This window comes from Myripristis murdjan, chromosome 15 (genome assembly GCF_902150065.1).
Source record: "Myripristis murdjan chromosome 15, fMyrMur1.1, whole genome shotgun sequence".
Lineage (NCBI taxonomy): Eukaryota > Metazoa > Chordata > Actinopteri > Holocentriformes > Holocentridae > Myripristis > Myripristis murdjan.
The window spans coordinates 10,493,156-10,515,249 of NC_043994.1; the positions used below are offsets into that span (position 1 = coordinate 10,493,156).

Here is a 22,094-nt window from a genome sequence, read left to right on the forward strand (position 1 = left end):
ACACACGCACACGCACACGCATATGCAGGATACACACACAGAATACGCCTGGAACATTCAATATCACTGGTGATGGAAGTATAGAGGAAGTCTTTATTTTTTTCAGCCTGATTAATGGCAAGGTTTAAAACATTTTTCTGTCATTTTGTGAAGGCAAGACCCTGTGTAACTGTTTTCTTTTTAAGGTTCATTTGGTTTAGGCTTCACTAAGACGGCAAATGACTTGAATTCACCACCATGGAGCTCCAAGCCCTTCAGTCATTTTGACTTGACTTGAAATTCCATATACATAACATGACAAGTCCTTCAATGAAGGCTTTTGGTTTATAAGACAAACCTTTCAGCTCTCAGTCCGCAATTTACAACTCGTTATCAAAGCTTCACAACACAAAACTAAAGATATACATTCACATTGCGATCAGACATCTGTGCGAGCATGTGCAGCTCTGTACAAAAATAGAAAAGTGAGTTCCCCACACAGGTAAAAGTGTGAGTAATTAACTGGGTATAAAATGTGGACAAAAATAACCCGCCCGATTTAACAAAGTCAGTGACAATGTTTTTCTTAGACCAATCCCAAATGAACCACGGTGAGCATCCCGGGGTCGTCGTCCTCCTGGGGGAGAATAAACAGACATGTCACATCCCATAACCCTAAACAGTGAAGACATATGAAGCGTGTTGGTTTTATTTACAGCATCCGGTTACCTGGAGCTTTGCATAGCTGCACACAGAGTTATACAGCCTTATGTGATGTAGATGTGAACTAATTTGACCCTTTGATAAAAAGTGCTGTCAGTACTTCCTATTGTCGAAGTGATCATAGTCTGTTCCGCTGCACTGCAATACTGTATATTCTTCCATACAGTTCATACACTACTGTAAACCTTCATCTGTATGGCAAGGGATTACCGGGCACAATTCACTTTCAAAAACATATTTACAACATATTTACATCTGAAAACAAAGGGGAAAAAAAAACAAAATCTACCTTTTCTGTGTTGAGTGAAAAGGTTAAGATTAAGGTTTCACAGATTTCATATTGACAAAAATTAGATAATTAAATATCACTTAAATATTCTCTACCCACTTTGGTATCAATATCACATTTGTTTGGAAACAAATTTTGAGATCATTTTTTTCAGTGGAACTACTTTATGGTTATTGCTCTTTGGCTTTGTAATATGGTACAGTATACTTTACTACATGTGCTATATTTTTCTATACTATAACCTAACTCTACCATAGCAACAGTGTCATATAGTGTATTATAGTGGAATTATATGACTTGTGACTGACTGTATTACGGGGGTAATGTGGGTAATATGTTACCCTGGATGATGATGTCCCAGCTGATGCACATATGGATGCACATTTTAGCTTTTGTAAATACTGTCTACATAAATGATCAACTCACAGTCAATTAACTTACATTCATGTCATCTCTGTCAAGCGGAGCCGTTCCTATAAAACAGAATGAAAGATGTTGGAAGATGTTAGACGTTCCCGCAAACCAGCCTTGACACTTTGAACAAGTACAACAACCGAGCATTAACCACGCATAATCACACACGACAGCCCTACAGCACATGAACACACACACGCACACACACACACACACAGACGCGCAGACACACACACACACACACGCAGCAGAATGCCTGAACAGGTTACATGCTCACTCAGTAGGTCGGACACATTGCCTTCGCTGGGCTATGACTGTAAACCGTTGTCACTCATGGCGATCTCTCTCGCTCTGAGCCTTGCGTTAATAGGGTTATGATTGACATTAAAACCCCGGCGTGCCTTATACAGATATTTAAAACGGTGATGCAAATTCCTTCCAATAGCCTACAGTCTGGATTACCAAATGACAGAGCGATTTGGTACCGAGACAATTGCTAATCGGCTGAAAAATGGAATTATTAAAATGGAGAGTGCGGGATGAGGGGGTAAAAAGCGAAGAAGAAGTCATGTTTTCCTAATGGGTATTTTTCCTAAATGACCAGTTAGTCATCTAAGACATCTGAGACCAGCAGAGGAGAGCACTCAGGCTACATTTAGAGCATAAAACAGACTGAATGTCGCCAGAGAATTGTTGCAGGGCTTAAAACGTGGCCCTGAAGCCGACATGCCGAACATTACAAGCTGTGATTTAATATAATGGGCTGGCTCCCTCTCTTGGTTGTTACTGATGAAAGGGTGAACGCGCTTGTTGTAGGTGGTTTAGGGAGCAGGAGAGCCGCATTAGGAGTGGTTTTATTCAAAGGCACGAGGAAACAGCATTTTGATGGTGTCTTGCGTCGGTAATTTGGTGTGTTTCCAGTTGAAAACGGCTGACGGGCTGGGACATAACCCGGTGAGGGGCTGCTCAAAAGTGGGCCAAGACAAACACGGAGACGGTCTCAGCCGCAGTATACATTTCAAAACGACATTTCAAACTCTTCAAATGATGAAATTTCCACCAGCAGGGTCTAACCATGATGTCTTGGGGAAAGGAAGCAGACTTTATGAGAATTCAATACTAAAGTCGCTTTGGAAGTGGTGAAGCTGTTGATCTAGGATGTCTTATTGGTGGGAATATACATCAGGTAGTAAAAGTAACAGAATTTTGATGTAAAAAAAATGCACAGAAATGTTATGTTTCTAGATTTCTTGTTGCATAGGTGTATGTTATGATGTGGAGAATTCGCTAACAGGGTGGAAAAGACATTTTTCATCTCATTGTGACCTTCTCTAACCAACAGCTTACGCTCCAGCATAGATAACACTTTCACCTACACCCACACACACTCCCACAGTACCTGTTTGTCTCCATGCCCTGATGGCATCTGCGCTCAGAGTCACCCGTATGTTCGCTTCCTGCGCTCTCCTCTGATTGGCTCCTCCAGTGCCACTAAGAGCAGAGCAGAAGAGAGGTGGGTTACATTGACTAAAAACTGTTTGCAATTTGTTTAAACATCTGGCAGTACAAATACAAATCACAGGACAGAGCAGGATTCACTTTGCAGCGATGCCACTGCACACTCACCAGGAGAGAAAGTCAGTGTCGAATACCCAAACCTAAACCTGACTCATAAACTTCTATTTTGGTTAGATTCCCTGAGTTTCCCGTAACGACTTTGAACAACTCCTAGAGAACGCGCCTGAACTTGCATTCAGTTTTGGGTTTGATAAGTAGGTGGGGAGAACGATACTTATGGCATTAGCAATGGTGAGAATTTTTCCAGTTGAGAAAAAGTGAAGGGCGCTCCCCTTGATGAGATGCGTCATGCAGCTGATTTGCATTTTGGTCGATTAAGGCCGCTGTCAGTGGAGAAGTTGGACTTTTCAGTGGATTTCTCCCTGCATGAATGTTGAATGTTGGTGCAAAACATGTCGTTTAGAAAAAAGCTTTTGCTCCTCGATTATGAAGGACTGACACCAAAACTGCTGCTTTATTAATGGTTTATTTTGCTGAAAATTGTGGCTGTGTTGGAAATGTCTTACTGGTACGTCTCACAGTCTTCACTTGGCCAGTTACCCGAAAGAATAAGGAAAAAAACTCCACCTAAAAACAAGCCTCAGCTGTCCATTCATGGCCATAACAGAGGCCTGTCACATGACCTCGGATCTCTTTTCTGCTGTTCACACAGATGCACATTACAAGTATTCAGTGTTTCCCCAACAACTTTGCTCTGAGTAGGATGGGAAAGCCTCTTAAAAAATCATTTGGATAGCATCAATATTATCATTATTAACAATAAGAGAGAGGATAAATATAGCTTGGCAATCCATGATTTCTTGTAATCACATCCTCTGACATTTGAAAGAGAATCTGTGTCTGTTGTTTGTCATCCTCGCTGCCTGCTGTGTTTTTTGTCACAGCAGCCACGACTTTCTCAGGGTGAGAAGTTTGGATGTGTTTCTCCAGTTCGCCACACCTTAGTTTACCTTAGTTCAGTGCATTGATGGGAGAGATATATTTCAAGAATATCCTCCTCCATCTTTGCACCCTACTATTGCCACTGGAAATTAATTTTAATTGGGTTAAATGTGCAAAAATTCTCCTGCCAGATGTCAATCCCACTGCAAACTACTTGCACTGAATCTAATTTCTATTCATACGCCAATATCAGTCAAACCGATATACTGATTGAACCTAAGGGCTTGGGTTTGGGGTGACATAGTGGCCTAGTGATTTGAAAAGCTGTCCCTGAATCAGGAAATGTAAGCAAGACACTGATCACATCCTGATCCAAGATGTTGGATGAGAGCATCACCTAAATGTCTGAAATAGAGATGTAAAATGAAAATGTTTGGCTCTCAGCTGCTAATGACTATCCTCATGTTCACCGCGGCCTCCGCTCAGCAAAAATAAAAATAGCATCCGCTTTCCTTACACCACTGACAGAGGAGTAAGTGATGAGCGCGAGAGGCCAGCAGTCATCAAAAGAACGTTGGGACGCTTCCCAGATTCCCGTCTCGTTCTCACTCACTTCTCCGCGCACACAGTCGGATTTGGGAGCGTGGCACCGGCGAGGAGCCCCCAAACCGCCATTGTGCTCCTCTCCCTCTCTCTCTCTCCTCTTTTCTCGGCGAGCCAAACGGGAGAACGCCCGCGCTATAATGCCTCCCCTACTCCATCTCAGCTAAGCTGTCATTGGCTTCACATGAGAAACAATGAAACTTCATCGGAGACCAGATTATGAAGGGAGGGGGATTCAATATAAAAAAAATGTTCAAAAGGAGGGGGGAAATTGTGCAAAAAAAAAAAAAAGCAGAGGCTTTTGTCTCTTTCTCTGCGTGGCTATTATCTTTGGGGAGGTATGGGGATCTGCTTTCTTAGCCACTGTCAGCGGTGCAGGGGAAAGACCTGGGGTAGTACGACCGGGCTTTTGGCTGCCAAATCGCCCTAACCCTCTTTACCACTCTTTTTTCCCCCCTCTCTTTCTTTTTACTGTTTTTAAAAAGAGCTTAGGACAGACCATCTCTCTCTGTCTCTCTCTCTCTGGGCCCGGCTTGTTTAAATTGGCCGATAGGAAGGGATTTGGGATGGATGGAGGGGGCTTAGAGAAAAGCAGAGTGGAGAGAGGGGGGGGGTGTAGAGTCATCAGTGTTACAGTCAAACAGCCATGAAAAGCCTATGAGGATGAAAAGAACAAGAGCGCCTTTTTATCTAATACACACAAATCCCATATAAATACTCCAATATGTTAGTTGGGGTATGACAAGGAATTGCCCCCACCCCCCCCCACACACACACATACTTCTCCATCCCGCAATAATAGAGACATGGACGGCTATATTTGTATGTATCTATGTGTGTGTGTGTGTGTGTGTGAGAGAGAGTGATGCTTTCAGTGTGTCTTTAGTCACACTGTTTCAAGATGTCATTCATGTGGACGAGTGTATTAAACAATCGCTCCTAAACAGCGAGTTCTGTCTGCACTCCAGAGACTAAGACATGGTAAAATGGACACTGGTGGCTTTTTAAATGTGGCTAAACAGCTTCGGGCGCCGCACCGGGATCGCTGCGGCGGCCTGGAGGCGCTAAGAACCGGAACCGATACGGCTCTGACATTTGAAATGTCACGAGGAGTGGAGTCTTTTAGGCAAGCTGGGTCATTTGGCCATGGATGCTCCCTCATACAATTCATATGCAGACTGCGCTGAATAGCTGCGGGGACAGGAGAGATACGACAAAGGCACAATGCTCCACGCTCAATATAAAAACACGAACGGGGACACACTGATCTGTAACACGAGTACGCACATACACCCACATACACTGACACACATACACTGACACACACACACACACACACACTTCAATGTAACATGAAAAGGGACACGGTGTAATACGAGCGCACATGTACACACACTATGTACACACAGCGGTGGAGACGTACACATACACTGGAAAGTATGAGTACACCCATGCGCATGCACACACACATGCATGTAAACACACACACACACACACACACACACACACACAGATACATGTAACTCACTATGACGTGGGAGTGTCTGGAAAGGAAGGTCCTGTTGCACCCTGGTTCCTCTCTGTCTGTCTGTCCCCAAGGCTCGAAGCACACACACCATTTTTTCCTCTTGGAGGCTTTTCTAGGACACACACACACACACACACACACACACACACACACACAGAAGATATAAAGTAAACTTTTCACAGGTAACACATAACCCAAGGCCACAAGCCATTAATAAATATTTGGTATTGTTTTGTGAGCGTACGCATACAAAATCATTACTTCTGTGTGTCATATGCATTTATGTCTTCTGAATCACTTGTATGACGTGTGTGAGTACGTTTTTCGAGGATCTACATTTGGTACAGTGTTTTTGCAGATTTCTCCATGCTGCAATGTTTCTGATACACAGCGATAACAATGAAGTTATTGAATTGAGACAGACGCAGTGGAGGTTGTGGGAACAGAGTAATCGACAGAGCTGAGAGGGGCAGAGAAACAAATGCCACCCTCCCTCACAACACACTGGAGCTAACAGGCTTTTACCCAGATCAGGACGACCGAGAACAGAGAGATAGAGGGAGACAGAGTGAGAGAGAGAGAGAGAGAAGAGGAGGAGGAAGAGGAGGAGGAGGTGGAGGTGGAGGAGAAGGAGGAGCAGAAGTGGATCTTAAGATAAAGCTTTTCTCTCTCCTTCCATTGAAAAGCCCTGCAGTCATATCAGCCATTGTGAGGGGGAGACAAGCGAACAGGCAACCAAGTTGGCTTCTCCTCTTGGCTAAACGCTGCTGAAAAGAAAAGCGATAGAGAGGGTGAGAAAGAGAAAGAGGCCTTCCCTCGCACTCGTTCGCTAGTCCCCCTCTCACAATGCCGTATCTATCCAAATCAACACACTTGTCAGCCAGACGGCTGTAAGCGATTTCCAACGCTGTTACAAAAGCGACTGTTGCAAAGCCGAAATGTGCGCGCACTCTTGTGCGCTTGTGTGTGTGCTGCACGTTTATGTGCATGTATGTTTGTGTGTGCGAGTACAAGCCAAGGCAGAATCTCTGTTCATCAGGGTTTACAAAGACGGCACATAAATATGAGCAGATGCGCATAGAAAATATCGTGTCTCTGTGCCCAATCTGATTCCACCACCAACTGATGTTGATACACTGCAAACAACATCCATCTTAATGAACCATTCAACCTAGCATTGAGCCTTAAAATCTTATTTTTCTGAAAAACAAGTGAAAAAATCTGCCAACACCATGACATAATTTCACTTGTTTCTGATGCAAATCAACTTGTTTCTAGATTTTTCTCAAATCAAGTGACATCCTGTGGGGGAGGCAGCAGCTTCTCAGTCCTGGTCCTGGGGACCCAGAGCACCGCTGCATCTCTCTCCCACCAGGCTGGAGTTATTTTGATTCACCCTGAGCTCAAGATATCCCTGATTATATGGCTAGAATGAAAAGCAGCAGGGCTCTGAGTCCTGACAAGCAGCTGTGAGAACAAGTGGCCTACAGGTTAGAAAACAGGGCTTCACATCGCAGAGCGCCTGGTAAAACCTACCAGGAATCTGAGGTAATCTGCCTTAACTCTAACCTGGTGAAGTAAAATCATATATAAAAAAAAAATGTAAAAAATGTAAGAAAAAAAAATCTATCTATCTATCTATCTATCTATCTGTCTGTCTGTCTGTCTGTCTGCCTGTCTCTCTATCTATCTATGTGTGTGTATATATATGTATATGTATATATATGTGTGTACACACACACACACACACACACACACACACACACACACACACACACACACACACACATATATATATATATATACATATATATATGTGTGTGTGTGTGTGTGTGTGTGTGTGTGTGTGTGTGTATATATTAATATATACAATAAGCACAGTCACTTGTCAAGATGAAAGTGTGTTGCAGTGTATCAGTTCAGGTGTTTGCTATTAAGCCAGTATATGAAGTATACTTTATATTTTAGACCTTTGATAACAAAACTGTGATGTTTTGTTATCAAAGTGTTTAAAATGCTGTCTGATGAATCTCAGCTGGTGATATTATAATCTATGATGCATATGTATGATACTGCAGTTGGTATTTTTTACACTTTACCATGTCCTCATTAAGTATTAATTTGTGTACTAATGTATTTTAAACATTATATTTTCTGCCTTTCAGCCAAAACAATGCTGGTAATTCCAATAAAGCACTGCTGGCAATCCTTCATTGCTATGCCAATTCTTCTTAATCAGGGAGCTAGTTAGTGATCCTTCTTATTTCTTATTTTTCATGTGTTTTTATTTGTTATATACCTATATAACCTTGATGAGAAGTTTTCAGACAGCACTGAAGCATTGTTTAAAGATAAGAGCCTTCAGGACGTTCTTTGGCTTAATTAAATAAACATTTTAATATGTATATACATATTACACAGGATTACTGTCCTCTTTTAGTAATATTTCATCCATGTATATGCAGGTTGATACATTGGAATGAGTCTTGATGAAATCTGGGATCAGTAAGGACTATGAAGGCGGATGCTTACAAGACAAAAACACTGTAAAGCACACTAACAAAATGTTTTGCCGGCTGAGTTTGCAGTGTGAAAAGTGTGTTTACGCCTCTGTGTGTGCAGTGAGCGTATACATATTTGCCTTCATAACTGTGTGTGCTCCTATAACTTACGTCTGACAGTTGACTATTTGAGTGCTCATGATGTCTGGCTCACAGGAAAATGTCAGGTTGGCAGCTATAGGGTACCACCTCGGTTTACATTAGCCAAACACGAGGAGTATTTCTTGCTTCACACAGAAAGTATGAATAGTGGGAAACTGCGGAGTTCATATCCTGCACACATATCCTGATTTTCATAAGTACATGCTGTTTCCAGCGTCTTGTGTGGGTGTGCTCACACATACAAAGCCCTATCAATAGACCTTCTTCACAGCAGCTACTGAGACACGAAACAGCAGGTAAACACGGGCGTTACTAAGGACATTAATGAAGTTTTTGTTTCATTCAGGTCGAACAGAGCCAGGGTGCTGCTGTTGTTCATGCAGGCTCATGGGAAAAGACTCTGCTGCACTTAAATGCCACTGAACCTTAATTAATGTCATTAGCAACCCCGGTGTTTACCTGCCATTTCATGTCAGAACGGCTGTAGTGAATCGCGTACAATAATAACTGTAAGCGCGTTGAGATTTTATTATTCTTCATTTTTTACAAAGTGTATCCTTCAACATAAGCGAATACACAAAAACACGAGTATACAAAAGGAACATGTACCTTTTGACACGTACCACACAGTCATGTACATAATGAGTCATTCACTAGAATACAATTCAAGGGGTGGGTTACCCAAGATCCCCTGGTGATCTAAATATATACCGCAAGAGTTTTATCACTGTGATAGTAATCTAAGCCCCTCGACCTCAGCTCTGTCCTGTTGTGGCCCGCTCTCTACAGCTACTCTTCCATAAGCATGTGCTGCTAAACATACATGAACGATAGCAAGACAACAAACAACAAAGGAGCAAATGTGCTTCAAAGGAACTGTGGGAATTTGTAATCATTATTTTCACACATCATGCTCCTGGATCCTGCGCTTCAAATTTTTTTTTTTTTTTTTTCCAAAATTGATGTGTATTTGCATATGTTTGCACATGTTGACATGTTTTGGACGCATGTGTGTGTCCTTGGGAGCTAGAGCTGTGTCTGATGGTGCGGGACGACTGTGCTAGAGGCTGTAGGTGTGTGTGTGTGTGTGTGTGTGTGTGTGTGTAAAGCGAGACACCTGTTCACTGGAGTCCTCTGCTTGCAGCAAGTCATTATTCATGATCTGGCTTTTTTTTTTTTTTTTTTTTAAATACTCTGGTTGTCGGGACGCTGACACACGAGAGCACATAAACATATGCGTACATACACATACACACACACACACACACACACACACGTATATCTGACATGCACACATTTTCACGTGCAGGTGCACACACAGACCCACTCAGAGGGACACATTGATTTGACCGTCAGTATTTCTGGCTGTGACATGATGTTGATATTCTATTTTAATGTGTGTGTGTGTGTGTGTGTGTGTGTGTGTGTTTCCAAACACACTCTCAATCAATCCATCTGCCTGTTAACATGCTCGGCTGACACGTCCACGTGTGTGTGTGAGAAGAGAGAGAGGTGTGGTAGAGAGCAAGCTCTAATCATGCACCCATACAGTAAAATGTGTACACACACCCGCCCACACACACACACACACACACACATTGATCAAGTCAGTGAGGCAGTGGGGCGAGCCAGACAGGCTTGGCTGGAGGGGGTGTGTGGGGCATGTTGGTGCCGCCGCGGGGAGTAAAAAACACACACACTCACATTTAATTGGCACATTTGAACCATTAACATCTTCTAAGTATTTCTGAGAGCAGCTTCACTCGTTTAGTCCGACAGCTTCACCCACACCTGCTGCTCTCCTCTTCCCTCCTCTCGCCTTCTCCCTCTCTCCCTCCCTCTGTCCTTTATTAGTTCTTGCCTTTTCCTTGTTCCATCATCTCGTGCTTTCTCTCTTTCTGTGCCTTTCCTCGTTTGTCTTTTTTTGTTTTTTTCTTTCCTTCGTAATTTATTTTTTTGTCTTTTTTCTTTAAGTTTGTTTCGTTCATTGTTTATGCACTCATCCTTTCCTTTTCTTGTTCTATCATCCTGTCTTCATCCTTCCTTCATTTCTTTTTTCTTTCTCTTTCTGTCCTTTAGCTTTCTTTCTTCATTCATTCCTTCATTCCCTTGCTCCATATCATGCTTTCTTTCTTTCTACGTCTTTCCTCATCTCTCTTTTTGGTTAGTTTTTCTTTCTTTCCTAATTTCATTCTCTTTCTTTCTTTCTTTCTTTCTTTCTTTCTTTCTTTCTTTCTTTCTTTCCTCTCTTCACCCCTTCATTCCTTTCTCCTTTCTCTTGTCCTTTCCCTCCTCCTCCTCTCCGCTGCTGTTGTCCAAGGATAGGATATGCTGCAGGTGAAGGAGGTAAATCATCGAGGACATAATTAAGAGGCTTATGAGGAGGACTGTGCGTGTTACGCATCACATTAGAAAAAAAAAAAAAAGGAAAAGGCATGCAAACAGACCTCACAGTTACACAAATGCTCATTTTCATTCGGGCACAAAAAACACAGACACACAGCCTCAGGTTTTGACCTTATACTGTGGAGTTAAATACTTCTCTGGCCTCATTTGGTTGTCTGTGAGTATAGTGTGTACACACACACACACACACACACACACACACACACACACACACACAGCCTTGTGGTGCGTTTTAAGCACCAATGAAGGACTCATCAGACATGTTCATCTAGTTCCCTCACAGATTTTAATGTTTTGCTCACCCGTTGGCCCTTGAAACCTCTGCGAGTTTTTTTTTCTCTCTGTGTGTGTGTGTGTGTGTGTGTGTGTGTGTGTGTGTGTAATCAGGAGCTCGGCCTGATCCCCTCTGGTATGTGCTTTCAGGAGTGTGTGTCAAAGGGCAGCAGCACAGCCTCAAGTTGAGCAATGACAAAAAAAACAAAAAAAAACTGGGTCGTCACTGCTTTTCCTCCCTTTCAAAAAAAAAAAAAAAAAAAATCAATGACCACATATTTAGTCTGCATTTGAGGATTTTGTTTCAAAACACTTCAGTATTCAGATGAGGTGGGTTCAGCCTGGTGGCTCACCTGATAGAGTGCGTACCACATATCAGTGCTGTGTCTTTACGGCAGCGGCCCGGGTTCAATTCTAGACTTTCCTCTCTCTGTCTATTGTTACTATCAAATAAAGCATGAAGACCAAAAAAAAACAAAAAAAACTTAATTTTCATGTGTTTTTTTTTTTATATGAATGAAAGAGCCATTATCATTTTGTCAGCCAAAAACTTCCTTCCTTAAAAAGCAGCATGAATTTAATTTTATGTCATCAACTATTATATAGTAACAGCATCACTTTGTTTTACTCATTTTGGAACCAAATATATACAAACATCACACTATTCTTTATTAGAATCGATGGTCTTGTCATGAAAAGGCATGAACACGATGTCTCCTCGCAGTTTACATGAGGTTCACTTTTTATACATGAACCTTTTGCCAAACCACAGGGTCTGATGTAACTGTCCCTTGTGCTGTTAAGCGCAGAAACCAGGTGTTGGATGTCAGAGCGGAGAGGAGGGTGTGTGAGAGTGGGTAAGTCATTGGGGTTATCAAGCGGCCACCTCCCATTGCAGATATAAGAAGAAAAAAAAGTCGCATTTGGTGTCTTTTTAGTTAGACATTATGATTATTTTATTCTTACCGGCGTCTGCGATGGCCTGGGCCTCGATTTCATTAGCTTTCCTCTTGGCCACATCCGCTAGCACCACCTCGCCCTTATCGCTGGCAACATAATGGAGGTCCTTTGAAGGTAATGCAAGAAAGAAAGAAACGTGAACGTTAATCTAAAATGAATCTAGGCTCCGATGACAATAGTTTTTTTTTTTTTTTTTTTTTGGAGGGGTGGTTGGTTGTTTGACGGGAGAAGGGAGAAACAGATAAAAAATGAGCCGTTTGAAGCCCAACATCAGAAAGCCCACCGGTTGGATGAAATGCCGGTTCCTCAAAAAACTTTGAAATCAGCCTGCTTGTCCCCCCCACACACACCCCCACCCTCCACCCCTCATCTTCGGTTTTGAACTGGGAGGATGTTATCTGTCGCATTTCAAAAGTGGGAGAGGAGACGAGGGACAGTTCACCTTTCAGAGAGGCTGGTATTCTCTCTTTACGGAGAAACACATCCAGCCAAGCATATTACTATATCAGTCTGTGACAATATTGGACACAGTGTGTCGTCTCTGTATGTCTCTGTTTGAGTCTCGCACGGCCATAAAGGCAGATAATGTTGCTAAATGATGTCTGAGGGTGGCTGACTTAGAGCTCAAGCTTGGCATATTATTCATTAAGGACTGCACTGCATCAGACAGCCGCTGTGCTTTACGGCCCTCTGGGCTAAATATTGGGCTGAGGTCAGTCCATTTTCTGTTTAACCAGTTCAGATTTGTGAGTTGATTCACTCCATATGAAAAGCTGATTCATTTCGCATGAAATTATAGAGGTTTTCTCACTAAATCCAATCTAATTGCATTCAGTTCAAACCTTGATTGTTCTGAGAAAGACGTATTTCCAGTCCTCATAATAAAAAGATGGTGGGGTGGGCTTGGCTATACACTCTCAACACTACCAATAATTTGCAAATGTGGCTCAGCTTGCCAACTATACATGAGAGCCGGAAGGAGGAGGTGGATTTTCTCTCAAATTAATAAAAAACGTTCCATAATGAAAGAGATGACAATGGGTACTTTATCTTGGACATGAAACGATGTTTTAATTTACAATGAACTCACTGAGCTGAAAATGAACAGAGCCGACCCTGGCAGGAAATCAATATTGTACTGTATGATATTAACTGAACTTGGACATATTAACAAAGAAGTGGACCGTGCTCTGGTTTTGTCAAGATGCACATGCCACTGAAGAAAAGTAGCAGCAAAACACCAAATGTTAAATATTTCTGTCCAAACAGGTTTGTGGTCAGTTCCTTTTTTTTCTCTCTCAATTGAAAAGGTAAATAGGGGCAGCAACAGTTAAAGGTTAAAGAAGCTGGTCTGTAATCAGAGGGTCACCAGGCTGAAGCCCCAAACTGTTTGGGAAAAAATATGGGTGGAAATAACATCTGCAACATGAACTACTTTCATGCCCCAGTGTCTGCGCAGGAGCTGCATCTGAGTGGGAAACAGGCAGGCGCTAAAAAACTATTTAACATGAACAGTAAACTTTCTGTTGATTAAAAAAACAAAAAAACATAAATTGTAATTTGTTAAACAGTTAAACCTACATTGGCAATTTCTTCAGGTTGGCGGAAAAAAACCCTTCAGATGTCAAATATCCATAGGTTATTGAATTTCAATGGCATTCTACTTCCTAAATTGATTGAAGAGAGAGTGAATCAATCCTGGTATCCAAAGAGGGGCTAGTCAGGGGCGCGGGGTTTCCTCCACCTGACTGCAGGGCCCGAGGGCCCATCAAAGGGTACAGCGTGTTAAGGAAAGCCTTCCGCCTCAGCGACATCACAGGACCTTGGTGCCGTGACTCAGGGCTGGCTGCGGATAACCCCCAGCTGGCTAAAGCCAGCCCCCAGCCGAGCCTGCACCCGGCCCTAATACCCCCATATTGTAACCCGGCTTTTGTACCCCCGGAGGAAAAAAAAGAGGGGGGTGCTGGTTTCCAAAAGAGGTGGGGAGCAGAGAGGGATTGAGGCAGGGAAAGAGAGGTTTCAGAGAGGGGGGGGTAAAAGAGAACGAGAGAGAGAGAGGTCCTGAAATTGAAGAGTATGAATGGGAACAGATTGGGTAATTATAGTGTGGTGCCTGCCCTCTGTGGCGAGGAGTTAGGAGGAAATGTGAAAATGGCCGACAACAAAATGGCCTCAAAAGAACCTAAATCGGCTCCCAGGACTGAGGTGGCTAATTCAGCTTCTGTGAACGAGGACATGGCCCCTCAATTAGATGTGAGTGAGGCTTCCTAATTGATAACAAACAGAGCAGCAGAAGAGAGAAGGAGAGGAGGTATTACAGTGAAATGAGAGTGGCGGATAGACGGGGTTAAAAGCAAAACAGAGGTTTTGTGTGTGTATGTGTGTGTGTGTGTGTGTGTGAGAGAGAGAGAGAGAGAAAAAGGTGTGAGGGTGAACATGAAATGAAAAAGGGAAAATTCAGGAAAAAAAAAAAGCTTTTCTTGTGTGAGAGAGGCAGGAAAAGAGAGGAGAGAGAAAGAGAGAAAGAGATTGTATGACAGGCAGGACAGAACAATATGAACGTTTGACGCCGGGGCGCTTTATTCCAGCTTAGCTCCTCATAATACTGTCTGAATCTGGAGAGAGAGACACAGAGGAAGAACAGACGGACGAACAAACGAGAAATGAGATAGAGAGAGGCAAACAGAGAACTAGGAAGGGAGAGAGAGCGAGAGAGAGAGAGGAGTATCAGCCCGACTAAGAAGGGATAACAATAATACTGCATATAAAACCATCAGATATTACACCTCTTATTCCCCGACGCTCAAACGCGACACTAATCTTATTTATATAAGAGCTTTAGGGGTTGCAGCGCGCCAGCTAACCGCGCTGATAAAGAGGGGCGTTTTAGTAGTGGGTCTTTTTTGGGGAGGGGAAGGAGGGGACGCTAAGAGCCCAATGACGATATTGACTGATATTTGGGTTACCTCCAAATGAATGAGGGATTAGGTTAACTGGCACACAGAGATGCTTACAACACATTAATAGATGGGCTCATGTCTGTGTGTTTGCAATCTGACATTTTGGCTGTATTAGACATGTGGGTTACTGTCAAACGGGATGAATGTGAAGCATGCATGTGAACATATAGTGTGGATGTGCATTTACATTTTAGGCGTTAAGAGCTTACAGATGCTCTTATCCGGAGCAATTTTCAATTGAGCGAGAAGACAGGGGTTCAGTGTCTTGCTTAAAGGAGATGACAGCGTATTGACTTCAGCACAGACTGAATGTTTGGCCTTTTGGCTGCAGGACAGTCTATCTAATCACCACATGCACAAGAGACGGTGATTTCTGAAAGTGAGTGATCCTGGAAAATATGTGAAATGTTAAAAGGAAGAATTCACCCTTGGATACTTTCATACTGTGGGTGTTAAAGGCTTTTCAGGAGTCATTTTGTGATCAAGTATTTACTTTTTGGCTGCACTCTCTTTCCCCGAACCGTGCTTTACCCTCTTCTACTTCAATTAGTGATTTCCTACATTTCCCAGAATGCTGTTCCATAAACCTTAGAAAGCAGAGCTGACCTTGTTGCGTTCAGTACATGAAGATGAAGAGAGCAACAGTGATAGTGAGAGTTTTTCCAGTTAGGCAAAAGTCAGAGGCACAAAAGTCAAAATGCAATATCTTGTGACCGAACTCCATTCTGGTCTCTGAGGCTAATTTTGTTTGGGACTTTGGTGAATTCAGAAAGAAGCTCCTGCTCTTTAATTTTGAGGGACTGACACCAAAACCTGGTGCTTGCCACTAGCTGTTTTAAAGTGCTTTAGGGTGGACTTCACCTTTAAATTGCACAAAACTGAATGAGATTATATACAAATACGCATGCACACGCAAAAAACATTTTCCCTGATTAATGTAGGCTCAATCCCTGGACATGAGCCCCTTGCTGAGCATGCACGCAAGCACATACACACACTCACACTCTTTCACACCTGTAATCCAGCAGCCTGGCGTTTGACTAACACTCCTATCAGATAGCCGTTGAGGACTTAACATTTTAATAACGCTAATTACTCATCTGAGCGACAACAATGAGCTTAATGCCGAAGAAGAGCGATACCTCCTCCTCCAGTGCCGCCAAGCCCGGCGTCTCCGAGCCTTAACGCCAGATAGGGGGGGGAGATAGGGGTGAACCCAACAGACGCAGGTTGCCTCACTGCTACGGTATCTAACAAGAAGCAGAACAAGGCCTCATCGGGGGAACAAAAGACCCGGCATCAGATTCGGCTATCACACAATTTGATTTAATTAACCAACTACATCAAGAGCCAAAGACCCAGGAAGAGGAAGAAAAAGGGAGGGAGGTGGAGAAAAAAAAAAAAACTTGTCATCAGAGGTTGCTGACGAATGACCTAATTGGCAACATTATCAGCTCATTATCAAAGGCTAATTAGGGAGCTATAGAACAGTGCCCATTATGCCCCCCCACCCCCCAAAAAAACACCCCCGTAAACGACTGAGTAACCCCCTACTACTACCTCTACAAACATGCCGCCACCCCCCCCATCACTTTCCTCCCTCCCCCTCTCTGCTTTCTCCACCCCCTCAATTTCGCTCGACACTAAAGTGTTTCGTTTTAACAAAAGGCTTCTTTTTTGGAAAGGCTTGGAGGGTCTCTATTGTTAGTTTGGAAACAATGGGGCTTGTGGGGGAAGGAGGTTTTTTTGGGGGGAGGGGGTGAGGAGGGGGGGTTCTATATCATGCTGAGCATTTGGAGAAGAGGAGGTATGGGCAGGCATGTTATCTGTATGGATGTGCGAGTGTGTGTGTGTGTGTATTCTGTGAAGTCTCTGTGGGCCGGTCATAAGACAGTGACCACGGTGAGAAGCAAGGGGTGGTGTAAGGTGTGTGTGTGTGTGTCTGAGCAGGGTGAAGGGTGGGGTTGGGGGGGCGGGGGATGCTCTCATTAACCCCTCCACCTCAACTCAATCAGCCAACCGGTGGGTTAAAGAAACAACACAACCTAATTAGAGCGAAAGAGAGACCGAGGGGTGAAATGTCAATGCCCTCCTCTCTCTCCGTCTCTTTCTCTCTTGCTCTGTCACTCTCTCTAACTCTTCTTCTGTGATGAATGCCGGCCCTCTTTGTTGTTGTTGAGGCAAAGAAGTGCTTCAAAGCGAGCCTGCCTGATGCACTAGATGTGAGTCGGGCCCTATAGATCAATACAATGAGTGCCAGGGAGTTTGGATTACCTTAAAGACTGACTCGTGAGTGTTAGGATTGCTGTAGAGCAGTAGCCAGTGTGTGTGTGTGTGTGTGTGTGTGTGTGTGTGTGTGTGTGTGCTGACACAAGTGTGTGAGAAAGTAGTGTATATGAATAAAAGGGCTGAATGATATGGTTAAAAAAAGAATTCATATTGCATTAAAATTGACAGATATTTTGATTGCGATACGAGTCATCACTTTAGCGGGGAAGATCCTTTTTTGATTATAATTTTCATTTTGACTTAAAAACAAACTTATAATGTGTTATACTGGAGTCTGTAACAAACAAATGTGTGTGTGTGTTTTTTTCAGGTGAGTCAGCTGTGATTTTGTCACATTTTAGGTTAATTAAAAAATGCAGCTCCTGTAATTTGAATATTGCTCTTGGCTTTACTTTCAATATTATTTTGATTAAATTTTCAGCATCAATGCATAAGTTAAAAAAAAAGGGAAAATTAAGCATGGCAACCAATAAAACACAGACGGAAATGCTTTGTGGGACTTATCACTGCGGCTGGGATGTGTTGTTGCCTAGATCGCTCAGCTGACTTACTTGACACTACCTGACTTGTCCTGATGTGGTTAACCCGATCTGTCACTCCAAGTTGCTTCAAAGCCGGCGTGGAGAATTATTTGCAAATACTTTTTTGACCTCGATCTGCTCTCGCCCTGTTTCGTTTTCCCCCACCTCGCTCCTTTCTAAATGACAGAGCAAGACCCTCTTTCTTGTCTCTCTCACTGTCGCGTTTTTCTTCATTTGTCGTATTGCTTTTAAGCGACGGGGCTGGCCTCCCCACCCCCCTCCCCTCCTCTCCGCCGCCACCCTCCCCTCTGCTCTTTCAAGGTCCACGGCCTCGACTCCACCTTTTCAATTCGGCTTCTCAGCAGCACTACTTAGTGGGGAGGGAATTGGAACCACTGCTATCAGTGTGATTGAGGGAGCGAGGGGAGTGTGTGTGGATGTGTGGATGTGTGCGTGTGTGTGTGTGTGTGTATTAATGGCTAGGGTGTTGGTGAAGCATGGAGCAAAGGGGGCCCCATGAAAAAGGGGGTCAAACACATAGAAGAGCATTTCAGCGTGGAGTGGAAGAAAGAGCGAGTTAGAGGGAAGATGAGAGGAGAGGAAGAGAGGAAAAGGCTGGGCGGAGGCCATGGAGGTTGTGAAAAGATAGGGGCCCATACCGAGATCACACCTGCTCTCTGACGTGCACCACACACACACATACACACACATAGACACACACGCACACACACACACGCATACATGTATGGGTTTACAAACCATCTGCAAATGAAAGCAACATGCAAGCACATGAACGTAAATGAACAAAATTGTCATTTTAAATAATAACTGGTATTAGTGGAGAAGCTATGTACATTGATTCTGATTAAAAAACATTTTCTGAAATTCATGACCCAATATTTTATAATTACAGTGGATCCATCCTTTGCACTGTCACTTTTTTTAAGTAATGTGTTAAAATGGCATGCAAATTTAAAAGATATCCCATTGTGGGATTTGCAATCTCTTTTGTCAGGGGAGGTGTCACATTTTGCAACAAAAGACACTGTACTCACCATGAACAAGTCTCTGGCTTCTATATCAACAGCTAGGAGGAAGGCCTTCTCAAAGCGCTGGTGTCTGAGGAGAAACACAGTTACAGCGGCATGTCACAATACATTGAAACGCACAGGGTAAATTCACACAGGCCCTGTGGGGACTTGCAGAGTAAAAATAACTTGCTAGCCTTTTCTGGCATTACTAAACCTGTTAGCATTACAAAGTCAACAATTTTCCAGTCTTTAAACAGTGGAGACAGTTCAATATATACATAGGAAGCGTCATGATACGTTGACAAAGATACAAATCAGTCATCAATCTAAAAATATGTGGCTTAATCTACAAGCAGGGGGACAGACGGGTAGCTTAGTTCTGTGTTCAGGCACGCACACACACACGTAAAGCCACCTTCCACACCCTCCATTCCTCACAGACACACATAAACCTTCACATACAAAACTGTCAATAATTGAACGGAGAGTAGCAAGCACTCTTCCTATTATCCAGAATGAGAGCTGGGACAGGCAGAGAGAGAGGGAGAGAGAGTGAGCAGTATCTCCCAGTACAATACACCTCAACTTTCACTGTCTAGAGCCAACATGAAACAAACAAACACAGCCAGAGACAGGGGGGCTGTTCCTCCATTTGATGTTGATGGAGAGAAAAAGAATGCAGGTAGGTGATAAGAGAGGAGAGGAGGGATGCCAAATGACGCTCCAGCTCTGCTACAGAGAGAGAGGGAGAGAGAGAGAGAGGGAGAGAGGGAGAGGGGAAGGTAATTGCAGGATGGAGAAGAGTAACAGTGGTGTGTGGGAACAACAGGGTACATTTCAGTCAAACAGGCATTTCAAAAGGCTCTCATGGTAGAAGGGAAAATGAAATAACAGTCTAAACAGGTGCATGTGTGGTGCTTTCCCTTATGAATGACTCAAAGCACTATCAGCGTGCTGTGCCAAAGTTTAAATGCCTTTTCCTTAAATAGTATGTTGGTAAGTTCATGGTCTTTAAAATAGCAACGGTATTAATTTGATAGCCTTTCCTACACAAACACACACACACACACACATCACAGAGTTGAAAGGCATCTTAGAAAGAAAGAGTGTGAATTTAGCTGCATAATCTATCTATCTATCTATCTATCTATCTATCTACAGCTCAAAAAGTTGTATGTATTAAAACTTTTCTGCATCCCGTGTTTATATATTATAATAAAATTTAAATAAATTTTGTTATATTAATAATAAAAATGCTTTTGTGATTCCTTGAATGCAATGGTGAGAATCCAATATTTGCAGATTTGTATATGTAGATTCACATGACGCTGGTCGACTGCTGTTCTCTCAGTTACTGCTGATGAGAGATGTGATATTTATTTTTTCTACTGACAAGAAGACAGAAAGTGAGACGTATTGTTCAAGTGCAGTTTGCTGTTGCCATATATACTAAATGAAATCTATTTGCAAATTGGTTCGAAAGCCTTTCAGTTTGCAGTTTGGAAGATCTTCAATGTCAAGTGGATTATTTTTATGGCAGTTTTACACTGTTGGATCTGGGAGGCACAGGAAAGACAGGACGATATGTGACTAAGGCCGGATGCTGAATTAGAACTCAAATTAGAGGCGAGTTAACGAGCTGTACATTGAATCACCTGGACTACCATGAACACTATGCTATTAGTTTATGGGCAGGTAAACATGCCATGGAGGGCCAAGGATCAAGTCCAAGAATGGAAAGCTGGTACTTGAGGCCTTTTTGAGAACATTCTTCTAAAGGTGTCGTTGTAAACACAAAATCTTCAATAACATGACAAAGTATATTTAAAGTTTACTATAGGCTGTGTCGTTGACGCTGCACATCAGTCATGACATACAGCCGTTGAACCAGCTCTGTATTATTATTGACTGCAGTGTTGTTCGAACATGATGCAGTGTTTTTGCAATGACTCATGGGGCTTCCCAGGTGCCCTGCTGAAGTGTCGCAGAGCAACACACTGAATGCCTTCCAGCTCCAGGGTTGTTGTTCTCTAGCTGACCCTGACCTCTGATCTCCCTGTGCAGTGGGGAAAGCAGATGTCTCCCTCGGGGGATTAAGACAGTATCACAACAACCGCGCAGAGGAGTTACCTGAGGAGGTGGTGAAAGAAGCGGCGGGCGTACTTGCTGATTGGCTCCCTGTATTCCAGTAGCACTGCATCAGAGTGGGGGACTGGTGGGGTGTAAAACACACCCAGGGCTGCTTCTAGTTGGGCTGGAGCCAAGACAGCCAGAAAACACACATCCACGCAGAGACACAATGAAACCATAAAACCACAAGAACAAAATTACAGTGTTCATAAAGTTAGACAATGTATGTTGTCAGATGTCTAAAAACAAATGTTTGCCTATTTTCTCATTTAATCCTCAAAGATTATGTATTGCAGTTTCATCCTTTGCTTTTGTCCTTCTCTGCACTTACATGGACGTCTTGTATAGCCAAATGTGAGCCAAAGAATCACAGTTTAGTACAATTTTGCTTCATGAACAGCCCTGCCTCTAAGAACTATTTGTATAACTAAAACATCTTTGAAAGCAAGACTCACCCTCTCTCTCTGCGTTGAGCTCCAGCCTCAGCAGGTAGTTGGTGACTGAGCTCAGGCCTTGGTAGCACTCGTCTCCCATGGTGCTCCAGTCCATGGCCTCAAGGATGCCCAGCGCCTGGCTGACCTGGCCACAGCGCAGCCTCTGCTGCAGCAGCTCCCCTGGTCCCATCTGGCCCCCGGACAGAGCCCCTGTCCCATTCCCATTGGAGTTGAGTTTATTAATGCATTAACAAATAGAACAGTGAACAAGAAGAAATCTAAAATCAGGAGTAAAAGAACTAGAACCGCCCCCGCTGCAATCACAGTGCTGAATTTCTAGATGAAATGATGCAGCATTTTATTATTATTATTATTATTATTATTATTTTCATGAGGCACATCTGTTTCACTACATCCTTGTCTTGTAAAAT

At 43.1% G+C, this 22,094-nt stretch overlaps 1 protein-coding gene across 5 annotated transcripts in view; it reads right to left on the minus strand.

Annotated features, from left to right (window-relative positions):
• Positions 1-76: 76 nt before the first annotated feature.
• The window catches only part of wdpcp (WD repeat containing planar cell polarity effector), a 78,878-nt gene continuing 56,860 nt past the window's right edge, over positions 77-22,094 (minus strand). For 4 of the 5 annotated variants that reach the window (XM_030070938.1, XM_030070937.1, XM_030070935.1 and 1 more), the window contains 8 exons: positions 21,685-21,873; positions 21,230-21,353; positions 19,124-19,187; positions 12,305-12,404; positions 5,997-6,108; positions 2,805-2,896; positions 1,433-1,464; positions 77-616 (listed from right to left, as the gene is read on the minus strand). In XM_030070938.1, coding sequence (XP_029926798.1) covers positions 566-616; positions 1,433-1,464; positions 2,805-2,896; positions 5,997-6,108; positions 12,305-12,404; positions 19,124-19,187; positions 21,230-21,353; positions 21,685-21,873 — 764 coding nt within the window. In that variant the 3' untranslated portion in view covers positions 77-565. The remainder of the gene's footprint in view (positions 617-1,432; positions 1,465-2,804; positions 2,897-5,996; positions 6,109-12,304; positions 12,405-19,123; positions 19,188-21,229; positions 21,354-21,684; positions 21,874-22,094) is intronic. The other variant, XM_030070939.1, reaches the window with a different exon arrangement.